Consider the following 21,540-nt stretch of genomic DNA (forward strand, 5'->3'; position numbering starts at 1 on the left):
AACCCAAATTAGGGTCTTTTCTCTTTCTCTCTCATCAAATCTTGATCTTAAATGGAAGCTCTCTCTATCTCTCCCATCAACCGTGCCTCTCTTCGTTCCCAATATATCTCTTTCAGTAGAAACGAGAAACTGCAAGTTTGCAACTCTCGCTTACATATTTGGCTGCTATAGACTCCTCCACCTATGAAGTTGTTATGTATCTTGTAAAGTATGAAATTAGATGGTTCGAATCCTTGTTATGGATGGCAATTTTTTATGAAATATTACTTCGCACTCATCATTGTCTGTGTTAAATGTATGCTGATACACAGCATTTCGGAATTGAGCTTGGACTTGATTGGTTTAATTGTTGACAGTTCCAATACTATGTTCCATGTTATTCTATCATTGTGTGTAACTTGGACGTCGCATTTTGAAAATACGTTGTAGCAATGTTAAACACTATGTTTAACCTAGACGTCTCATTTTGAAAACACTATGTTCATCTGAAAATACGAAACATTGTGTGTAAGGGGAAAAGGATCTGTCGTATCGATGTTTTTGAGAGGGTAAAGGGAAAAGGAAAGAAAAAAAGGGCATAAGCCTTGGTTCTTCTAACTAATACCTTAAAAAAACCTATTGAATTACTTACAAGGGAAAACTTTATATAAGGTTGCAACCTTAAAATGTAGAATCACATATGCACGTCAAGAATCACATAGAACTTTCTCTGATTATCACACAAAAAGTCAGTATTTTATTTAATTTTTTGTATTTTATTGTTTTATACTTATATTGATGAAGTAGCCAATATAACTTTATATAATGTACTTTGATTTTCACTTGTGTTATAGTTTTATATTGATTTTTATGTATCATTTTTTTTGCTAGTATTGTTTTGATATTGTTTATTCTGGTTTAAGTCTGATGTTGATTATGCCTAAACCCTGCTGATTTTCTTTTTTCTTTTTTTCTTTTTTCGTTTTCTGGGTTTCTTACTCTTCATGTTAATATCTTTTTAAATGGTACTTCATGTATCTTAATCTAAATGCCCAAACTCATACAATACTTTCAAACCCCTTAAATCTTGTGATTTTCCAATCCTAGGATTTTATGTTGACCTAATATTTGTTTGATGGAGCTAGTCGTCTTCTATTGTATGAGATGTCATTGATGAAGTGTTCTTGACATAGGTTATTGAGCTAAACATTTATGAATTCCCTGCATGAGTTATAAGCAAGTTATTTTTCATTAATGTTTATGTACAGATTTCTCCATAAACGTGGGACAGCTTTGAGTTCGTTCTATTGACTATTTGCTTTGGTATTTGTTCCATTTTAAAATTGTTTATGTTTGAGCTATGATATATGTGAACTTCTATAGCATCCATTTTACATAAAATCAAGATTGTGTGATAATTTGACAAGTGTTAGAGGGTACCATTCAGCCTAGAGATGTCAGAATATACCCCTACTCTCAAGATCCAACCAAGACAAATTGGAGTGCAACTTACGATGAATTCATGGTTGAACAATTGAAAAAATTACATTTTGCTAGGAAGCGGTCTGATATTGGATGGACAAAAGAGGATTGGAGGTCTGTCTTGGATGCATTTAATAATAATTTTGATGTTGAAAATACCGTACAACAATTGAAAACTCACTGGGCTACACTTAAGAAGCAATATTTTATTGCGAATGACCTTATTAACCAAAGTGGTTTTGGTTGGGATGACAATGCCTATGTTGTAACTGCTCCGAATGGGGTGTGGGATCGATTTCTTCAAGTAGGTTTTTAGTGTTGATTATTCAATTCTTTATTTTCTTTGGTTGTTGTATGAATTTAGCTATGCAAGATGTTTGGAAAACTCACATATTTAAGCAAACAGGCCCATCTTGAAGAAAAACCATTTAGAAATGCGAGCTTTCCCCTTTATGATCAACTTACCGTACTAGTAGAAGGTAAGTTTTTCCATTCTATTAATAGTATTTATTTAACTTTATTATATTGCACTACAATTCTAATGCACTACAATTCTCATTAGAATATGACATTTTATGCCTCTAGGTAAACATGCCACAGGGATATCGACTGTTCGTCAAGAGCCATTAGAAGATGACATAAGTGAACATGAAATTGAGCAAAGTTCACAATCAAACCCACATTATATTGCAAATGAGAATGATTTGAGCTCTTCAGATGATATGCCTATAGACACCCCTGAAAAGAACAAACGTCAGCTGTTGTGAAATTAATTCCACATCGTAGTAAGAAAGTGAGGTTTAGTCCTGCAAGTAGGTTAGCAGCAGCTGTTGAAAATTTAGTCAGGGCAGACATGTCAACCTCACAAATATTGCAAAAGCCCACAGAAAATTAGGAGTTTTCATATCAAAAGTGCTTGATAGGCTTAAATCAAAGTGAGCGTGTGCAAGCAATAGATTTACTTGTTAATGAAAAGGTGGCCATTACATTTATGACTCTCGAAGGAGAACTTCATTTGGATTGGCTGCGTTCTAAATGTCACAGAGTAGAGTAGACACCCATTTTGTGTTTTTAGTTTTTTTTTTTTTGTGGGGCGCTCTTAATTAGTGACTTGAAGAGCTTCCTAATCTTCGTATAACTTTTGGACCTAAATTTTTTGAGCAATATCTGTGAAATGTTTGTTGATTTTTAAGGCATGTGTGAAATATTTGCTGATTTTACGTATCCTTTTTCCCATTGATTTGTGATCTTAGAGAAAATGGCTTAATGTGCAAACTCATATGCACCTCTAATACTATCTTCTTGGTCAGATTCTAATGCACATTGACGTAATTTTGTAGTAGATGTTTGTTTGAGTTAGATATATTTCTTAAATAATGCATTTGTTCACATAATTTTTTTTCAATTTCGTTAGGACATCTTTCATTTATTTCATACAGTGAAGGCAAGCATATCAACAAAGAAACATGATTGAGATGGAATTAGCCAAACGGCATGAGAAGCAACGACGTAAGCAACGGTTAATTCTTGCACTTGCTCTTTGCAGTTATAATGATATTTATGTAAACAAGATTCCTCTTCGGAATTCATCTTTATCTGGCTATGCATACATGGAAAAAATACTTTTGGGTCATAGGGAACGATGCCTTCAAGTTTGTCGTATGGAGTTAAACGTATTTCAAAACTTTTGTGAGATTTTTCGAAGTAGACATCTTCTAAATGATACTCGAGGTGTAAAGGTTGAAGAGCAGTTGTCAATGTTCTTATATATCCTGGGGAAGAGCTCAAGCAATCGTACAGTCCAAGACCGTTCCAACACTCAAGTGAAACTAGTTGTCATTTTGAGAGAGTTTTCAATGCAATACATAACTTATCATTCGGTTATGTTCATCTACCTTCAAGTAGCACACATCCAGAAATTCGCAAAAAAAGCATATATTATCCTTTTTTCAAGGTACTTATTTTAAATTTATGTATCTTTTGATAATTTTGGGAAATTGATGATTAGTTTTAATTGAAGTTTTATTTCTTTACTTTTTGAAGAATTGCATTGGGGCAATAGATAGTACCCATATTCATGTGAGTATTGGTATTGAAGAGCAAGCTCCATATTGGAACAGGAAAGGCTTTTTATCACAAAATGTAATGGTAGCTTGTTCTTTTGACCTTCGCTTTGTATATGTACTTGTTGAGTGGGACGAATCATCATCGGATTCTTCTGTGTTAAAAGCTGCACTAAAATCTAGTTTCAAGGTTACCAAAGGTCACCGTTATTTTCCTTCCTTAAAAATTTTATATTTGGTGGAATATTTAAACGTCATTTCAAGCTTGCTAATAAATGTCATAGTCCTTATCTACTTCCTACAAATTTTTTGTTATTTTTAGAATATATATATATAACTTTTGTCATTTATATGCATTCAAATAAATATTATCTCGTTGATGCGGGTTATGCGAACACACAAAACTTCATAGCTCCATTTAGGGGTGTGAGGTATCATTTGAAGGCTTATGGTCAGGGAAATTTAACCCCACAAAATGTAAAGGAGCTCTTCAATCTTCGGCATTCATCTCTTCGGAACGTTATTGAATGTGCATTTGGTGTGTTGAAGAAAAGATTCCCTATTTTGAAAGTGGCAACAACATATCCTTATGAAACACAAGTTAAGATTGTCGCTGCTGCTTGGACTTTACATAATCATATCCGAACTATAACAGGTGGTGATGATTGGCTCTATGAGGAGTATGACAGGGATTTTACACGTGGATCAGTTGAAGGAACAGATATTCAACATAATGATGTAAACCCTCAAGCTAATAAAAATGATGGCGATCAACTGCAAGATCATATTGCTAAAGCACTTTGGGATGACTATTGTACTCACCATTGAGCATAATATGGCACATAGATATAATTGGTTGTAATCATGTTTTCTACTACTCTCTTTTCTACTTTAGATTTTAATATTAATTGCTTGGGTTATCGTTCATGGGTTATGGAGATGGTGTGAAACTCTCATTTTTAAAAATATATAATTGTTCATTCTCCTCTCTATGCCCATGGAAAAATTCGAATTTTTCCAAATTATAAGTTTATCAAACGCATGAAAGAACAAAGTTAAAAATCAATGTTGGTCAAACATTTTTATGTAATTAGAAAAAAAAAAAATACGAATTTAGAATTTATTGCAACGCATCCAAACAGACATATTTGGCAAATAAAATTTTCTTATCATATTTCAATAGATGTCCAAACAGTCTACCAACGTAATAAAATAAAACGATAATGCTTCTCAATTGAGGGGAAAAAAATTGCATTCTTTTTCAATCTGAATATTTTTCCTTTGACATCCAAACTGGGCCTTAGCTATAAAGTCACAACTATCTCTAGCAATTAAATAAAATCTCCACAATACTTGAAGTATCAAATCATAGTTATGTTGGGAAAAAAGAGAATAACAAAAAACAAACCAGGGCATAAAGTGACAAAATGCGAATTATTTTTTATTCCAAAACAAAATGTACACATTAATTTCTTTAATTTTATTCTCAAGACAAGAAGGGATAAAATTCAAAATGAATACATTCGGAAGAATTTAGGTGTAGTACTACTTGGCAATAAAACGAGATAAAGTAAACTTAAGTGAACTGGTTATGTGCTATGCAAATACAACACCTATTAGAAGATACGAGTTAGTTGAAGTGGTAAACCCAAAAGGACCTAGTTAGAAGCAGTAAGAAAATATATGATGACTTACAACCTCATTAAGGGTATGACACTTAATAAAGTAAAAAGATGGGTCAAGATTCATATAGCCGAACCCAATTAGTTGGAAAAACACTCTGAGGATGATGATGACAAGAAAAGCACTCCTGAAGTCTTTCGAAATGACTCTCTCTAATCGGGTGTCAATTTCTATGTCAGTGGCTGCTTGATAGTACAACCCTATAATTGTCGAAGAGATTATGAGAGGGTATAAAACTCACTTCAATGGCAAAAAGTGAATTGCACAAATCATTATACTGTTGAAAAAACTTGAAGAAAGAGATGGACCCACTCTTAGGATTAAGGCAGTGTCTTTAGACTATCGATCGCAAAGATCAAGCTTTTAACAGAACTGTGAGAACTCTATAAATTTATGTGTACCTCTCTATGGCCATGAAACCATTATTAAAGATGGATGGAGGAGGCCATTCTTCAACGTTCGGCTTCCTCCTGAAATCTCTGAGAAAACGTGGCTCTGTAATCCTGGGAAGTGGGTGGTTCCTTTCTAGCCATTAAATAACGACACTCTCTCTCTAAGAAGCCTCCATTTTTTAGTGATAAGCATTAAATTATAAGAAAGATAAATATTGCACGTTTAAAAGCCCCATGGCCACACATACGTACCAACATCTCCTACTTGGCCATGAGGGCCAAATATATTGAAATATCATAAAGTTTTTACCACTTAATGAATTTAATATTTATGTGCATATTTTTGTCATGAGGCTTTCACGCAAGTGCGGTTATACATCTCATAACAAAAAATATCCAAAGTCATGTCATGGTTTTTCACGCTAATGCGGTTTTTTCTCTCATGGCTAAGACATCAAAAAATATCCCATTTGGGAGTTCCTGATTTAAATATTTTTAAGTCCTATCAAAACTACATGCTTTGATAATATTTATGTACTCAATCCTTTTGTTAAAGGGTTAGCAATCATATCTGAAGATAGCAAATAATTTACAGTTATTTCATTCTTTCCAATAATATCATAAATATAATGATAATCAATTTCAATGTGCTTACCCTTAGAACTATAAGCTTCATTTCTAATTGATGAAATAACAGCCAGATTATCACAAAAGCTTTTAACAGGTCTGTCGGCTATATCCAGCTTCAAATCATTTATGAAGCGTTTAATCCAGACGGCATAAGTTGTAGCAATGCTACAACCAATATACTCGGCTTCCATTGTATACCGAGCTACACAACCTTGTTTCTTATTAGACCAAGAAACACATCCACCACTAAAGAGGAATACAATTCCTGATGTTGATTTTCTATCATCTGAGTCTCCTGCAAAATCTGCATCAGAGTACCCAGTAACCTTTAAGTTGTCAGCTTGGAAACACAACTTGTAATTTTTATTTTTCTGAATATATCTGAGTATCCTTTTTACAGCTTGCCAATGAGTCAACCCATGATTACTCTAAAATCTACTTATAAGACCATATGTAATACTCAAATCAGGTATTGTACACAACATGACATAATTTATGCATCCTACAGCTTGAGCATATGGAATTCTTTCCATGTCAGCTTTGTCACTATCATTTAATGGACACATTTTCTTTGATAATTTTAAGCTTTTACAAACAGGTGTATCTATGGGCTTGCAATTTTCTATCTTAAATCTCTTTAAAATAATTTTTAAATAATTTTCTTAAGATAAACATAGAAGTCTTGAACTTCTATCTCTTGTTATCGTAATGCTTAATACATATGAGGCTTATCTCATATCTTTCATCTCAAAATGGGAACTTAGCTATAAATTGGTATGGTTAATCATGTCAATATCATTATCGGCATCAAAATATCATCCACATATAGTGACAATATAACAAAATTGCTCCCACTGTTTCAAACATATACACAATGGTCTACCTATTGGCTATATAACCAATTTCAGTGATTGCATTATGAAAAGTAAAACCAGTACCTAGAAGATTGTTTTAGACCATATAGAGATTTCTTAAGTTTATATACTTTGTCTTCTTGGCCTTTTAATTACATATCATTTTGGTTGTTTCATGTATATATCTTTTTTTAATTCTCCATTTAATGAAGTTGTTTTGACATCCATCTGAAATAATTCTAGATCATAGTATGCAACTAATGCAAAGATGATCCTAATGGATGAAAATTTTGCTACTAGAGAATAAGTTTTTACATAATCTATGCCCTCCCTTTGGATAAATTCTTTAGCTACCAACCTAGTTTTATATTTATCAGTGAATCCATTTGCATTAAGCTTTTTCTTTAGGACTCATTTGCAATCGATGACTTTTCTATCTTTAGGGAGGTCAACCAACTCTCAGACTTGATTTATTTTAATAAAATCAAGTTCATAATCCATGGCTTGAGTCCACTCAGCTGAGTCATATGAGCTAATAGCATCACTATAGCTACGAGGTTCATCTATTGTATCATCACTCATTGAAAAGTAATTATCTTCATTCATAAATACATAAAATTCTTCTAAAGTCATAGGTGCTAGTTCTTTTAGGCCTATCTGGTATACTTGATTCAATTGAATCATTCTCACCAAATGTAGAGGGAGTCTGAGAAACAGGGTCTTTCAGACCCTTATCTTTATCAATTCATGTAAGTAAATATGCTTATTTAAAATATTTTCATCAACTATATTTTCTAAGAAATGAGCATCACGACTCTCTACTAATGATCTAGTATGATAGTTATAGAATCTATACCCTTTATAATTTTTTGAATAGCCTATAAAAGAGTATTTTATAGTTTTACTTTGTAATTTATCTCTATTTTGTGGTGGTATAAGCACATGTGCCCAAGAACCCCAAACTTTCAATATAGTAAGGTTAGGTTTCCAACCTGTCCATAATTCATATGGGGTCAAGTCTATAGATTTAGTTGGAACACGATTAATGATATATATTACAGTGTTGAGAGCCTTACCCTAAAAATGAGGTGATAAATTTGAATGGCTCATCATGAACCTAACCATGTCCATTAGAGTTATATTTCTCCTTTCAGCTATACCATTTTATTGTGGTGTATATGACATAGTTGTTTGGTGAATTATACCATGCTCCTTACAAAATTCAGAAAATAAGGCGGAGCAATATTCACCTCCCATATCTGTTCGAAGAATTTTAATATGTCTACCTAACTGATTTTCTACCTCAGCTTTATATTCTTTAAATGTTGCTGATGCATATGATTTCTTACAAATTAGGTATACATATCTATAACATGAGTAATCGTCTATAAATGTTATAAAATATTCTATACCTCTATGTGTTTTCACATTTAATGGGCTACATATATCAGAATAAACAATACTAAGTAGTTCACTAGACCTTTTCCCTTTAGGGAAATGCTTCTTAGTTAATTTATCAAAAATACATGGCCGACATGTTTTGAACACAATTTCTCCTAAATTGGGAAGCAAGCCTCTTTTAACCATTTGATTCATTTTGTCTTTATTTATATGTCTTAATCTTAAGTGCCATAAATATGGATCATCTATACACATTAAAGCATCAAAAGAACCAGAAAATGATGAACTTTTATTAATATTTAGTCGGTACAAATTGTCAACTTTAGTACCGTATACCAAAGCTCTAGAATGCTTCCCAATGGTAACCCGACCAGACCTGAACCTAATTTCATAACCCTTGTCTTTTAGCCTTGGGACAGAAATCAAATTGCGCATCATATTGGGCGCATATAATGTATCAGTTAATAAGAGATTTATTCATCCTGGTAAACCCAGCTTGAAAGTACCAATACATAGTACATTGCAGTAGGTGTCATTCCCCCAATAAATCTGCTGGTTACCGACGCAATCTCTTTCTATTATGTGAATTCCATCATTGGTCCTCGAGACATGTCGAGTGGAGGTTGAGTCGACTCACTAATTTTTTAGATTATGATCGGCAACTATTGATTTTAGGACTACGCAGATCAAGTCCTTTTTCTTATTTTGATTATTTCGAACAAGGTTGTTATTTTGGTTCCTATTTTTATTTTTCAGCTTAGGACAATTAAACTTAATATACCCAATTTCCGTAGAACAAAAACAGGTCTTCTTAACCTTATTTTTTTATTTTTAAAATTTCTCCTCATTCTCTTATACCTAGTCTTTTCTGATAATTGAAAGGTTTCTTGAGGAGGGAGACTGTTAAGGACAATGGACACTTGCATGCGATCGGGGACTGGATTCCCAACTGCAGCAAGGTCCTTTGCGAGCACTGTCATTTTAGTGACATCCTCGGTCACTGAGTCTGTTTCTTTCATTCTGCAAGAATTGTATTTTTTTAACAACAATTGTACATGGGTCTCAGAAGTGGTCCCATACTTTTCAGATAGGGCGCATATCATACTTTGAGTTGTGGTGTAATCCTCAAGGACTCTAATTAAATCATCTTCTATAAAACTCAACATAATAGTCTTAGCTACTTTGTCATCTTTTAACCATTTTTCAAGTCTCTTTCTGGTTTGACCATTGACATTAGGCTCTAAAAATGGTGGTTCTGTTTCTAGGACATAATCTACCCTATCTTGAAAAAGAATATATCCAATTTTTCTTTTCCACATAGAAAAATTGGTCCCATTGAGTTTTTCAAATTTGGATAATTCTGACATGACTAGCCTAGATGCCATTTTAAATTTTTATATAATATCTAAAAGTTCAAAAACAAATTTAATTGTGTTTAAGAAAATGTTGTCTGCTAGCTAAATCAATAAGTTTGCCAACTCTCAGTGAGCTGCAACTTCAAAGAAAAAAATTTCTCGAACAGTTTATGTTCACACTGCTGTGATGCAACAAAAAATTAATAAAGTAAGGCAATAACTACTTTTATGTCAAATATTGCATAAGAATAATTTTTATAAATATGTGATTATGTCTTAGCACAAGATGGAGAGTTTACAATGATATTTGATATTTTTCAATAAAAAATATGGCATTGCATAATCACAAAAAAAAAAAAATTCATAAAATCAAGATCATGAAATTTTCTAACTTAAAGAGACCAAAGCATAGGATAATTATGCAATGCAGTGACAATTATTATGCAACTAAAATATGTAAAAAATCCTTAAATTATAGGTCACAAATAAAAATAAAAATAAATAAATATATGCAATTGGTACATAAGCCTTTACTCCAATAGAATTGACACGTGCATAATAAGATTCAATAATAATAATATGCATTAATTTTCAACAACAAAAAGATGGAAGAAAGAAGATGCCAGCTACCTGCATAGAGTAGAATTTTTTTTTTTTTTTTTTTTTTACAATCTTTACAAATTATTATTATTATTCTTATTAATTTTATTAGAAAATAAAGAGAAGAATTATTTGCTTTATTTTCAGTTACTTGACCGTGGGCTCAAGTATGTACTGTATCAGCAACTTGATCTGAGAAAAAATAACTACACAACTTGTTCCTGCTCTGGAGAGAGAGCCTAATATTGAGACGTAGAGATAGAGCCTAATATTGAGACATATGTTAAGTTACGATAACTCTTCTATAACAACTTTAAACTTATTTTCTCTCTCTTCCTATTCATTTGACGATTCTTCTAGCGTCTCTATCTCTTTAACTTTTCTCTATATTAAACAGAGGACTCATCCGAGTACGCCATGATCACGTAAGCCAAACGCAATCTAGAGAGAGAAATATGACAAAAGAAATTACAAAGAGAAAATATTCCAGAACCAACAATACCAATTAAAACAAACACTGAATCGCAAATGATGACTAATAAATTAAGAGGGAGAAATTTATAAAAAATAAATAAATTCAGACTATTAAATTTAAGATTAGAAAAAAAAATTTACAGTAAGATATACGTGAATGACAAACCACACTATCAAAGTTATTGTAAATTAAACTCAGAACAAGAAATAAATAAATAAATAAATATATATATATATATATATATATATATATTTGTTTAGGGGTTTATAGTTGATGACTATTCTAGGAACACCTCGTTCTTTTTCTGCATTATTTTCTATGTAAAAAGTGGCATAGCTCCATGGGGATGAGCTAGGCCGTATTAATCCTTTAGCTATGAGAGAATCTATTTCATTTTTACATATTTATACCATTTTTGTGCTCATTTGAATTGGTCGAGCTTTAGTTGGTATTTTTTATTCAGAAAAGGTTTCTTCATAGGGTAGTGATACTATATGTTTATATCGATTCCAAAAAGCAGTGGGTATTTCGCTACAAATTTCTGTTTCGATTTGCCTTTTAATTTGACTTATTGTTTTTTGAATTTCAAGTAGTAACAGTTGTTTTTCAATTGTTTTATATTTTATTTCGGCTTGTAATTGAGATAAAAATGTTTCTTTGTTTTGTATGTTTTGTTTTACATTATTTATTTCTTTTATTTTTGGTTTATTGATAAATTCAAATTTGATTTTTATTCCTTCTATTGTTGATTCTATTCCAGTATGGTCTATATTTATCGGATATAGCATACTGAAAAATGGAGTTCCTAAAATCACAGCTTGATTTAGTCCTCTGACCATAATAAATGGTAGTTCTAAGCAAATTCCATTATTACATATAGCAGCATTTAATAATTTATAATTGATTTTTAATTTACTTCCATCGACTATATTTAATACTTGTGTTGTTTTCTGAAAGTATTTTGTAGGAACTAGTCCTTCGTTTATACAATTTAAATCAGCACCTGAGTCTATTAAGGCTAATGTTTGGAAGGTAAATTCGTTTTGAATTATGATTTTAATTAATGTGTACCATTTTTTGTTTAGAATTTTATTGATTAAAATTAATTGAAGTTCTTGGTTAAGATTAGAGGATTCAGGTTTATCTTCCATGTTATGTAATAAATTCGCAAATTCTACGTCATCTTCATCTTCAGAATTATTATCTGTGAATTCGGTTAATTCCAATAATTTAATTCTGTTTTTTAACTTAATCAATTCAAATTTTACTTCATTAATTTCGTGTTTTAACTCAGCAATAGTGGGTTCTTTTTTACTATTATTCTTTTGGCCAATTCTTTTCAGAATTTATAAGAGACTATATTCTTCGGGTGGTTTAATTAATGGAGTTGGTTTATTTCTAGCTTTTGCTATTTGAATATATTGACTGATTATGGTTCTTTTATCTTCAATATTAGGTATTTTGTCTATAATTTCTAGAATTAAATTGTCTTCTTTGATAAGGGTATGGCAAGAACATTTATTATCTTGGTCAGATAAAAAGGATGTTTCATTTAATAAATCTTCATCTAGTATTATTCCTATATCTGATTCGTCATCAGAATTTTCTGAGGATGAGGAAGAGGTTGTATCGATATCATTATCTTTATCATAAAGTTGAATGATTTCATATAACTGATTTCTTACATTTTCATCTAACATTAAGGATTCTATCTTTTTCTTAACATTACAGTTAGTTTTATAATGTCCTAATTTTCCACATTTATAACACCGAGGTATTTTTCTTTTATATCTTTTTCTGTCTTTGGGTTTTTTCTCATATTTTTCGTCTTTATATTTAGGTTTCCTTTTATGATATAGTTTTTTGTATGATTTCTGTCTTTTTTCTATCTTTCGATGTTTATGAGGTTTATTCTGGGAAAGATCTAAACTATATCCGAATTGTTTCCAAAAGTCGCCTAGTTCCTTTTTGCCAGTCATTTTTTGTTTTATAAAATTTGTTTATATGCAGTTCAAATTAATCTTTAGCGTAAAAATTCGAGATAGTATTCATACTACTTGGATTCTAGTAGATATCTCTGTTATTTCCCTTATTATCATTTTGTGTTGCTTTCTATATTATACTGCGCTATTACGTTCTCTATTAGACTATACTACAGTGTTTTCAATGATTTAAAGATAAAATTAGATAAAATCCAATTTAGATCTTGGCATGCATTTTGGTATCAGAGCCACTAAAACTTCTTAATATTTACTGTTAGACTATTTTTAGTTGTGAATAGTGTTTAGCTGATAAGTTTTTACTAAAATTAGCTATTTATACGGTAGTGTTAAGACTCATTGTCGCCCAGTCGATACAGACCCGTTAGCAGAGCTGTGAAGATGTTCAATGGTAAAAATCAAAGGCTGATAAAATAGCTTGCCAACGAGCAAAAATTTGTTTAGAAATAAGATTTTGAACATCTTTTTGCAGAATATCTTTAGCAGATTTACAGTCTGTTCGAATAAGAAAAGAAGTATTGAGAATATCACTTTGAAACTTATTTACACAATGCACTAGAGCTAAAATTTCTTTTTTAATAGTCGAATAATTTTGCTGTGCAGAGTTCCAAGCTTTAGATTTATATCTCACTAATTGTTCTTTATTGTTATTACTTCATTGTTTAAGAATTCCACCTAATCCCAGTTCTGAAGCATCGCATTCAATAATTTTAAATGCAGTAGGATCGGATAAAACTAAACAGGGTAATTCTTTTGATTTGCTTTTCAAAGTCGAATAGCATTAGTATGTTGATCCGTCCATTTAGGCGGATTCTTTTTTAATCGATCAAATAATGGTTTGACAATAGTAGCAAAGTCTTGAATAAAATCTGCTATATAATTTGAACATCCTAAGAAACGTTGTAATTCTACTTTTGTTAAGATTACATTAGGAAATTTACTAGAAAATTCAATAGCTCTATCAATAGGAATGATTGTGCCTTGGAAGATGTTATGTCCTAAGAATCGGACTTTTGTTTGGCAAAGAACTAATTTTTTAGCGGAGACGACAAGTCCCGCAGTTTTTACTGTATTAAGGAATATATTTAAATGTTTAAAATGTTGATGTATGTCAGTAGAAAAAATAAAAACATCATTGATGTAGACTATCATAAATTTTAAATAAAGATTAAATACATCATTCATAATTTTCTGGAATCCAGATGGGGCATTTTTTAATCCAAATGGCATAACGTTCCATTCATATTGTCCAAAAGGAACATTAAATGCCGTTTTATAGCGGTCTTGTTCATTTATTTGTATTTGCCAATAACTTGAATTTAAATCAAATTTTGAAAAAATGCAAGCATTGATAAGTCTATATATATATATATATATATATATATATATATATATATATATATATATACCAAAAAAAAATTTGGGACCTGTAGATTATGAGCCCACTACGCTTCTACAACTTGCTCTGATACCAATGTTGAAAAAACTAGAAAAAAGAGATGAACCCACTCTTAAAATTAAGGGCATTATCTTTATCGATCACAAAAATTAGGCTTTTACCAGAATTGTGAGAACTCTGTAAATTTTTGTCTACCTCTCCATAGCCATGAAGCCCTTTTTAAGAAGGGATAGAGGAGGCATTTCTCCAACGTTCTGCTTCCTCATGAAATCTCTGAAAAACCTCATGAAATCTCTAAAAAAAATTGGCTCTGTAATCCTAAGAAGTAGGTGGTTACTTTCTTGCCATTAAATAACGGCACTTTCTCTCTGTAAGATGCCTCCCTTTTTTAGTGATAAGTATTAAATTATAAAAAAGAGAAATATTGCACAACGTACTAACATATCCACCTGAGCATACATTAGAGAGACAAAGCTTAACTAGCTTATCTGTAGGTACAAATACAAAGCCACTACAAAGAACAAGAATTGCATTATTCATTATACACCCTTACTAAATGTCATACTGGGGCGAGAGAGAGCAAAAGCAGCTCAACGGTCCACCCCATCTGGGGCTTTGTGAAACCACATATATAACATCACGAGAGTATGAGAGAGAGAGAGAGAGTGCGTGCATGCGTGCGCACGTGCACGAGTGAAAGAGAGAGCCAGCCAGCCCAACAACAAAGGGCAAGGGCTCAAGCTGTGGCTCGCAAGTCCAATCCTTTCGAGAAGGAGCGGCGCCACCAGACCTGAAAAGCCCTGCTCAAATCTGGGCATTCCCTCCCCCCTTTTGCAAAGAACTCTATCCATCTCAGCAGCAATTGTCGTTGCTGCTTCATCGGAAGCGTGAGCACAGTCTGGCCAATCGCTTCCTCCAAAAGTCTCATATCAAGCCCCTTATTACACCTTTGTAACCACCCAAAGTCCATGAGCATGGGCCCAAGCCATGCTTTTAGCACTTCATATCTCACTTCACCATGACATTGAAGTTTCCCTCTACCCATCGAGATAAACAACATGGCTGAAACCCTGTTAACTTCATATCGAACCATGGCTGAAGCCTTCTCGTAAAGTCTCAATAGCTCAGACTGGTTTGCCCATATCATCACAAAATCTTCAGCAAATTGCCTATCTATAAGAATATCTAACACCCAATTTAGGTTGTCTACCTGATGTGAGATCCGTCCAATCAACGGCTGAGATGAGAGGTCGGGATCGGAGCTGGTGGCCTGTTTAAAAATACCCACCAGCAAGTCTAAGCAAGACTGGCATAAGCTATAGAGATCATCCTTGTGGAGATCAAAAGGTGGGTTGCTTCGATGGGATGGGCTCCTGGATAAAAGGCCTTGGAGTACGGACTTGAGTGAGTTCCTTGCTTTTTCATCGGTTGCCTTGGTGACTTTGTGAAGAAGATTGAGTGCAAGTTTGTTGGGTACAATTTGTGGTTGCGGATTCAACCTGGTTAGCACATCTTGAGATAACGACTTGTCAATAGTACAGCGAGCTAAGAGACTTTGGAGCTTTTCCTCTTCCTCTTCACTCCAAGGGACAGCTTCGATATAGAGGAGGCATGACTTCACACCCTCATCAAACATAATCATCGAAGATACCTGCACCACCAATATCAAAATAAGTCCTTTTTGAATCGAGAATGTCACAATGATAATGTATTTGTAGAAGAAAAAAGAACTAAGAGTGGCAGATATTAATTCTACCACACCCATGACCATCGTATCTCCAACCATCTCCCGGTGGGAATGGATGGTGGATGTGGGCTTGGGGGACCATATCCCATACTTTTAGAGGACTGTGATACAGAGGATGACCGGACCTTTTAGATCAAACTTCAAACTTAAAAATGAGAGGCAATATTTCAACTCATGCAGCAGAGTTTCTTATATTGTTTGTGGAACCCAATACTGAAATGGACCCCTAATGGCATATATGGCCAGTAGCCTGAAAGAAGATCTAATACAGAAGGAGATACAAATCTCCATTTAACGGATCCATCAATACCCCATATAAATATATCCATCAAAATAATACCTTTCTTTTAAATTGATGATCCATTAACAGAATATCATATTATGTCCCTGCAATTTTCGTGACGACATGAGAGATTTCCAAAATGCTCCCACTAAGTCACCCATATTTAACCCGCAAAAATGCACAGTGTGATTCTACTTCACAACTCCGATAAATCTCAAAATTGCAAAGAGATATCACTGATGATGTCTCACCCAACAAGACTTGGATCACTTTTTTATCCAGCAGAATTGGATGGGGGCATTTTGAACAAATGGACAAAAATAATTAGTGAACATGGAAAGGGATATTACTTCACAAACTCAAGTCAGCTTGGGCTTAGCTCATCGGTATTAACTAACTCTAGCAAGTAGCAACTTCTGGAAATTAGTTAATCAGTTAATATATGTAACATATTATTTGCACAGAAAGACCATATCAAAGGCAAGACAGTGGAGAGCATGGTGGGTAAGCATGTCCTTATCACACAGAGGATGTGCAGGTTTATATGTTACACTACCACAGTACAATGCATGATCATAGAGCACTCTCACATCGGATAAATTGGACAGCAGACTAGCTAGTGTGTGCAAATAAATTTGTGGGTAATTTCTAAACTTAGAAGAGGCTCCTAGGCCATTCAGCTCCTGTACAACTGGGTGACCCTTTAGTAACCTAACCATCAGGTTGAAGGGAGGGTGAACTGGTCTTTGCACCCTCATCGTAACCTAACCAGCAAGAGGCCTGGTTAAACCAGACAGGGTTGAACTGACAGATAACTACTTATTGCCAAATTGCCAAATTGCCAAAAACACATGCACGAGGTAAACAACCAAAACATGACGGCTTAATCTGTCGTCATGGTGGCGTGTGGTTCATGAGGTAAACAACCAAAACATCATCAGATGAAAAAGGCCATGTGATGTGCCATGGATGCATCCGTACAGCAATTAAATAGAATTTTCTGCAGTAATTATGAATGATGATACTGGCTTATGAACACGCATAGGTGTGAGTGTACCACATAAATCATCCCACATCCAATTGAACGAGACTTGTCTGCATGCTAACAGGCACCTGAAATCATTCTGAGGAAACTCTAACAGTGACCTGGGGCCATCAATCAAAGGTACAAGCCCCACTCACATCATCATCACCATCAGAGCCCTTTCCCAACTATTTGGCATCTGCTACAGGCCCCCACTCACAACGCAGCTAAAATGGAAGGCTAGGGCTACAATATGATGCAAAGTCCGTGCATTAAAGGGGCCCAGTTCAGATCGACATGTAATGAAAGAGCCTTGGATTGCAATCAAGTTTTATTTGTGACAATGTTTATTTATCTGGACAACTTTTTGCAGGTTAGACATTTTGATAGTGATTGGTTGTCTCATGCAAACAAATCAGAAAAATGCAGCTCAGAGAAAACAAAATGCACAACGAAACAAAAGCACAGGGCACCACGCTTCACAAACAAACAAAAAAATCAAAAACAAAAACAAAAAAAAACATAAATCACCACTATAATGGTCATGATAAATGGTAATAGCCCATGTTCATTATGTTATGTAATGGTCATGGGCAGGGAGTATAAAACTAAATAATGGGATGTGATATAAGAAAATCCGTCACTACCCAAAGGTGTAATGCCCATCATATCACATTTCAAAACATTTGAAAATTCAACAGGAAAAAGGGGGTCCTACCCATTATTACGCCTATTATTTCTACTTTTTTCAGAAGATGGCTATTTAAATCATTTAGTTTTAAATATTAATTCTTACTCAATTAATAAAAAATACAATTCTTACGACATTCACATTGGCTGTTGTACCCATTATTTTTTAAAAGATCGTAATATCCATTTTTTAAAAACCTAGTATGTTTTAATTATTCTATGTTTCCCTTTTTCCGTCATAATAATCACAAAGTCATTGCGTAATGATAACCTTAGAATAGCTTCAAGCCAACATAACATGATGAGTGATCAAAAACCTGCAAACTAGGTTGACTCAGTCACTGCCATAATCAAGTTGACTTGCCTAGTTGTACAGTTGACTCACAAAAATTTGGGTGAGTTTTTCAAATTCTATAATAAGTTAAAAATAAATCAATAAATGTCTATGGGAAGGTTAAAAACTAGTTTGTGACCAAGTCAACCACACACCTATGACTTGACTAAATGCCACTTCTATAACAAAATCACACGCGCACGCACCAACGTGCATGTCTGTATGTACCAAAACGTGGGCGCATCCATTTTTTCATAGATAAAACTCGGCAACTAGCCAAATCGAGTAAAATCTCTGAGTTTTCTCAAGTTGAAAATGAGATTTTAATCACTGAAAATGAGCATGTGCATCTGCCTGTAAGGGGAAGGAATTAAGCAGGCAAGAATATCAAAGGATGGCAGCAAATCTATTTTGTAAGACGACAAGAGTGAGTGTTAGCTTTCAAGGGTTCTAATTGATGAGTTAGAGGAGTTCATGGAGCAGTTAGAACCCATTCCAAGATATATATGTAGCAAAAGGTTACTTTCAAACACAGAAAAACTCTATAACAAAGGTTCTGTCACAAACTTTGATGCTGTTGTTTCTTTGTTTTTACCATTTCATGATGATCTCTCTCCAATGAGAACTTAACCAATGGATGAAGGAAGTAGGTACTACAACATCCCTATCTGTAAGCCATACGGCCCAGATTTTTGCTACCATCGTATCCCCTCTTTCTCATCCAGCACTTCAAATCTATCTCTAAGGTCATTATATGCACCTTCCCCGTTTGCCATAGGATCTATCTAATTACCTCATCCCCTCTTTCACTTCACTCTTTCCAAAGCTTTTTCCATACTGAGTCTTCAACTTCTCAGTTCTCACAGCTGGGTCAAACTTAGCAAAAAAAATTTGCTCCTTATGCGGGTCAAGATTCAGTGGGATCTCATGTTGGACCACATAACCCAATCACCACTTTGAAACTGTGTCCCAGTACTCTTCATGTGCTTTAACCACATAGGTTGGAACCTAAAATGCCCAAGGTACCACCATCTAAGTTGGTATCATCCAATAGCAGCCAATGGTCCAAAATAAGCCCGTGCAAAATCTTTTTGGACAACTTCAGGAACTATCTTACTGAATTTCAAACTGATAAAATGAGCGAGCCTAGTCATGATTGGATCTTATTTGTTGGCCTTCCATGAAAGAAGACCAACAGGAAGGATGAATATTTTTTTTGAAATATAACAGGAAGAATGAATATTGAAGTATGATAATCACTAAACCCACAGTTAACAGCATCCAAAAAGATAATCACTAAACCCAAAACAACAGCGAATGGTAATAGCAAATTATGGACAAAAGTTTTTATTAAAGTTGTTTACGCGAAAAACACAATACCAGATCCAATTCTGTTTAACAATTCCATCATTTGGTATCTAAAGGTCTGGAAAAGGAACCCACAATTTTTTGTTGAAGATAGGTTAACTTGTATTCGAAAGAAAAGTACTTACATAATTAGAACCGAGAAAAGACGGCAGCCCACAAGCTGGGTGCTCAGACTACAAAGGAAACAAAAGGGTATCACTATTGAACCAAATTGTTAGTGTTCTTCGGTACGTTTACATTTCTGGCTCAAGACATTTGGCCTGAAATCAAGAATCGAATCCAGAGCTCAGATACACCCCAATCCAAGAGTGAAATCAAATTATTTGAAGTTGAAATCCAGACTTCTCGAAATGCATTCACTCAACTACTCAAACCCATTTCACTTTCGATCAACTACGAATCATTCTGATGACAGTCCACAAAATGAATATACCCCGTTAAGATCATTCTTTATTAACCAATAATTGAAAAATAAAAGAAAACAATTTACTTTGTTCTGAGTGCAACCAGCTACTGCATTTGCACTATTTACAACTAAACAAAACCATATAAGATAATGCAAAAAAAAAGTTGCCTACTTAACCCAGGAAATGAGCAAATAATGATATACACAAGATTAATAAGTGTTTAACTTTAAACTATTTAAAACCTGATAAGGAGGGAGGGAGAGAAACAGAGAGGGAGGGAGAGAGAACCCATTTCCATTGCTTAACCTAGAGAGACAGAGTCCAAGTACTGGGTCATGGAAAACATCACAGCTTCAACCCATACCTCGAGCATTCGAATAGCACGAGAAACCCCGGCATCCATGAGAGTCCTTGATACATCCTCAGAGTACATGAGCTCCACAGTTCTCTGAAAGGACTCCAACTCGGACACATCTTCAACCTCTACTGTAACCACACCATCACCATCTCTAACTCCCCTCCTCTTTGATTCTAAAATCTTATCTGCGAACCATGGACTACAAGAACTTAAAATCCTAGAATCCACCTCCATAGCCAAAAAACCCCCACTCCTCCCCCTCAATCTCAGCCTCACATCACATCTCCCTCCATCTCGCCGAAAAATCGGCCTCTCTGCAACACCGGCAACCGGAATCTCCTTTTCCGGGCGCCGGACGACCTCCCTCTCCGGATATTCCTGCAATTGCACAGGAGGACGCAGCAGCTCCGGATCATGAAGCCCTGAACCTAATTCAATCGGAGAAACCCTACCAGGGGACAAGATACTCCTCAACCCCAATTTGCTCGGAGAAGGGGGCTTCGAGACCTCTGGTTTAGTGTTGCGATTCGAGTTTTTAAGTTCGGGCGAACTTTTCGAGGGATGGTCGACAAACCCCAACCCTAATTTTCGGTGATCAGGGCTATCTGGAACAGCAAATGAGCAACACCATGGCCTTCGAATTTTAGGGTTTTTCCTCCGAGTTAGCCGAACTTTTCGCAGCGGAGGGGAGGAATCCGCCATTAGAGAAGCTCCAGAGCTATGGCATTGAGAATTGTAACAATTTTACAGGAGACAGAGGTTCTGGTTTGTTAGGGTTTTCTATGTATTTTAGCATTTGTTGTGTTTTTCCTTTGTTTGCAAGAGGGTGTGTGAATTTTATCCAGTTTTGATGGTTAATTAATAAAATGAAAGTGAGAGAATATAAAAAGGGCAAGAGACATATAATAAGGAGAAAGGAGCATTGGTTTTGGAGTAGCCAGCTTTTGGTTTTTTGGCTTTGCTTTTGATGACATGGCCTAGGTGTTTTCAGCCTGGAATCATAAAAGGAGAAGATT

General features: G+C 34.3%; 1 protein-coding gene across 1 annotated transcript; it reads right to left on the reverse strand.

Moving 5' to 3' along the window:
- Positions 1-14,825: 14,825 nt before the first annotated feature.
- Positions 14,826-21,308, reverse strand: LOC110008489 (PRLI-interacting factor). Its single transcript, XM_020676139.2, has 2 exons — positions 20,531-21,308; positions 14,826-15,964 (listed from the first exon to the last, which is right to left on the reverse strand). The coding sequence occupies exons 1-2, from the start codon at positions 21,224-21,226 to the stop codon at positions 15,050-15,052; spliced, it is 1,611 nt and encodes a 536-aa protein (XP_020531798.1). The 5' UTR covers positions 21,227-21,308; the 3' UTR covers positions 14,826-15,049.
- Between the last annotated feature and the right edge of the window lie 232 nt (positions 21,309-21,540).

The sequence above is a fragment of the Amborella trichopoda genome, chromosome 11 (genome assembly GCF_054954075.1).
Source record: "Amborella trichopoda isolate Santa Cruz 75 chromosome 11, AtrichopodaSantaCruz75HAP2 v2.0, whole genome shotgun sequence".
Taxonomy (NCBI): Eukaryota; Viridiplantae; Streptophyta; class Magnoliopsida; order Amborellales; family Amborellaceae; genus Amborella; species Amborella trichopoda.

Excerpts from the sequence above, each read along its gene's own strand:
- LOC110008489 (XM_020676139.2), bottom strand. The coding sequence starts at position 21,226 with ATGGCGGATTCCTCCCCTCCGCTGCGAAAAGTTCGGCTAACTCGGAGG. Across the intron at positions 15,965-20,530 it reads GTGCTATTCGAATGCTCGAG|GTATCTTCGATGATTATGTT; the intron begins GTATGGGTTGAA and ends TTGGTGGTGCAG.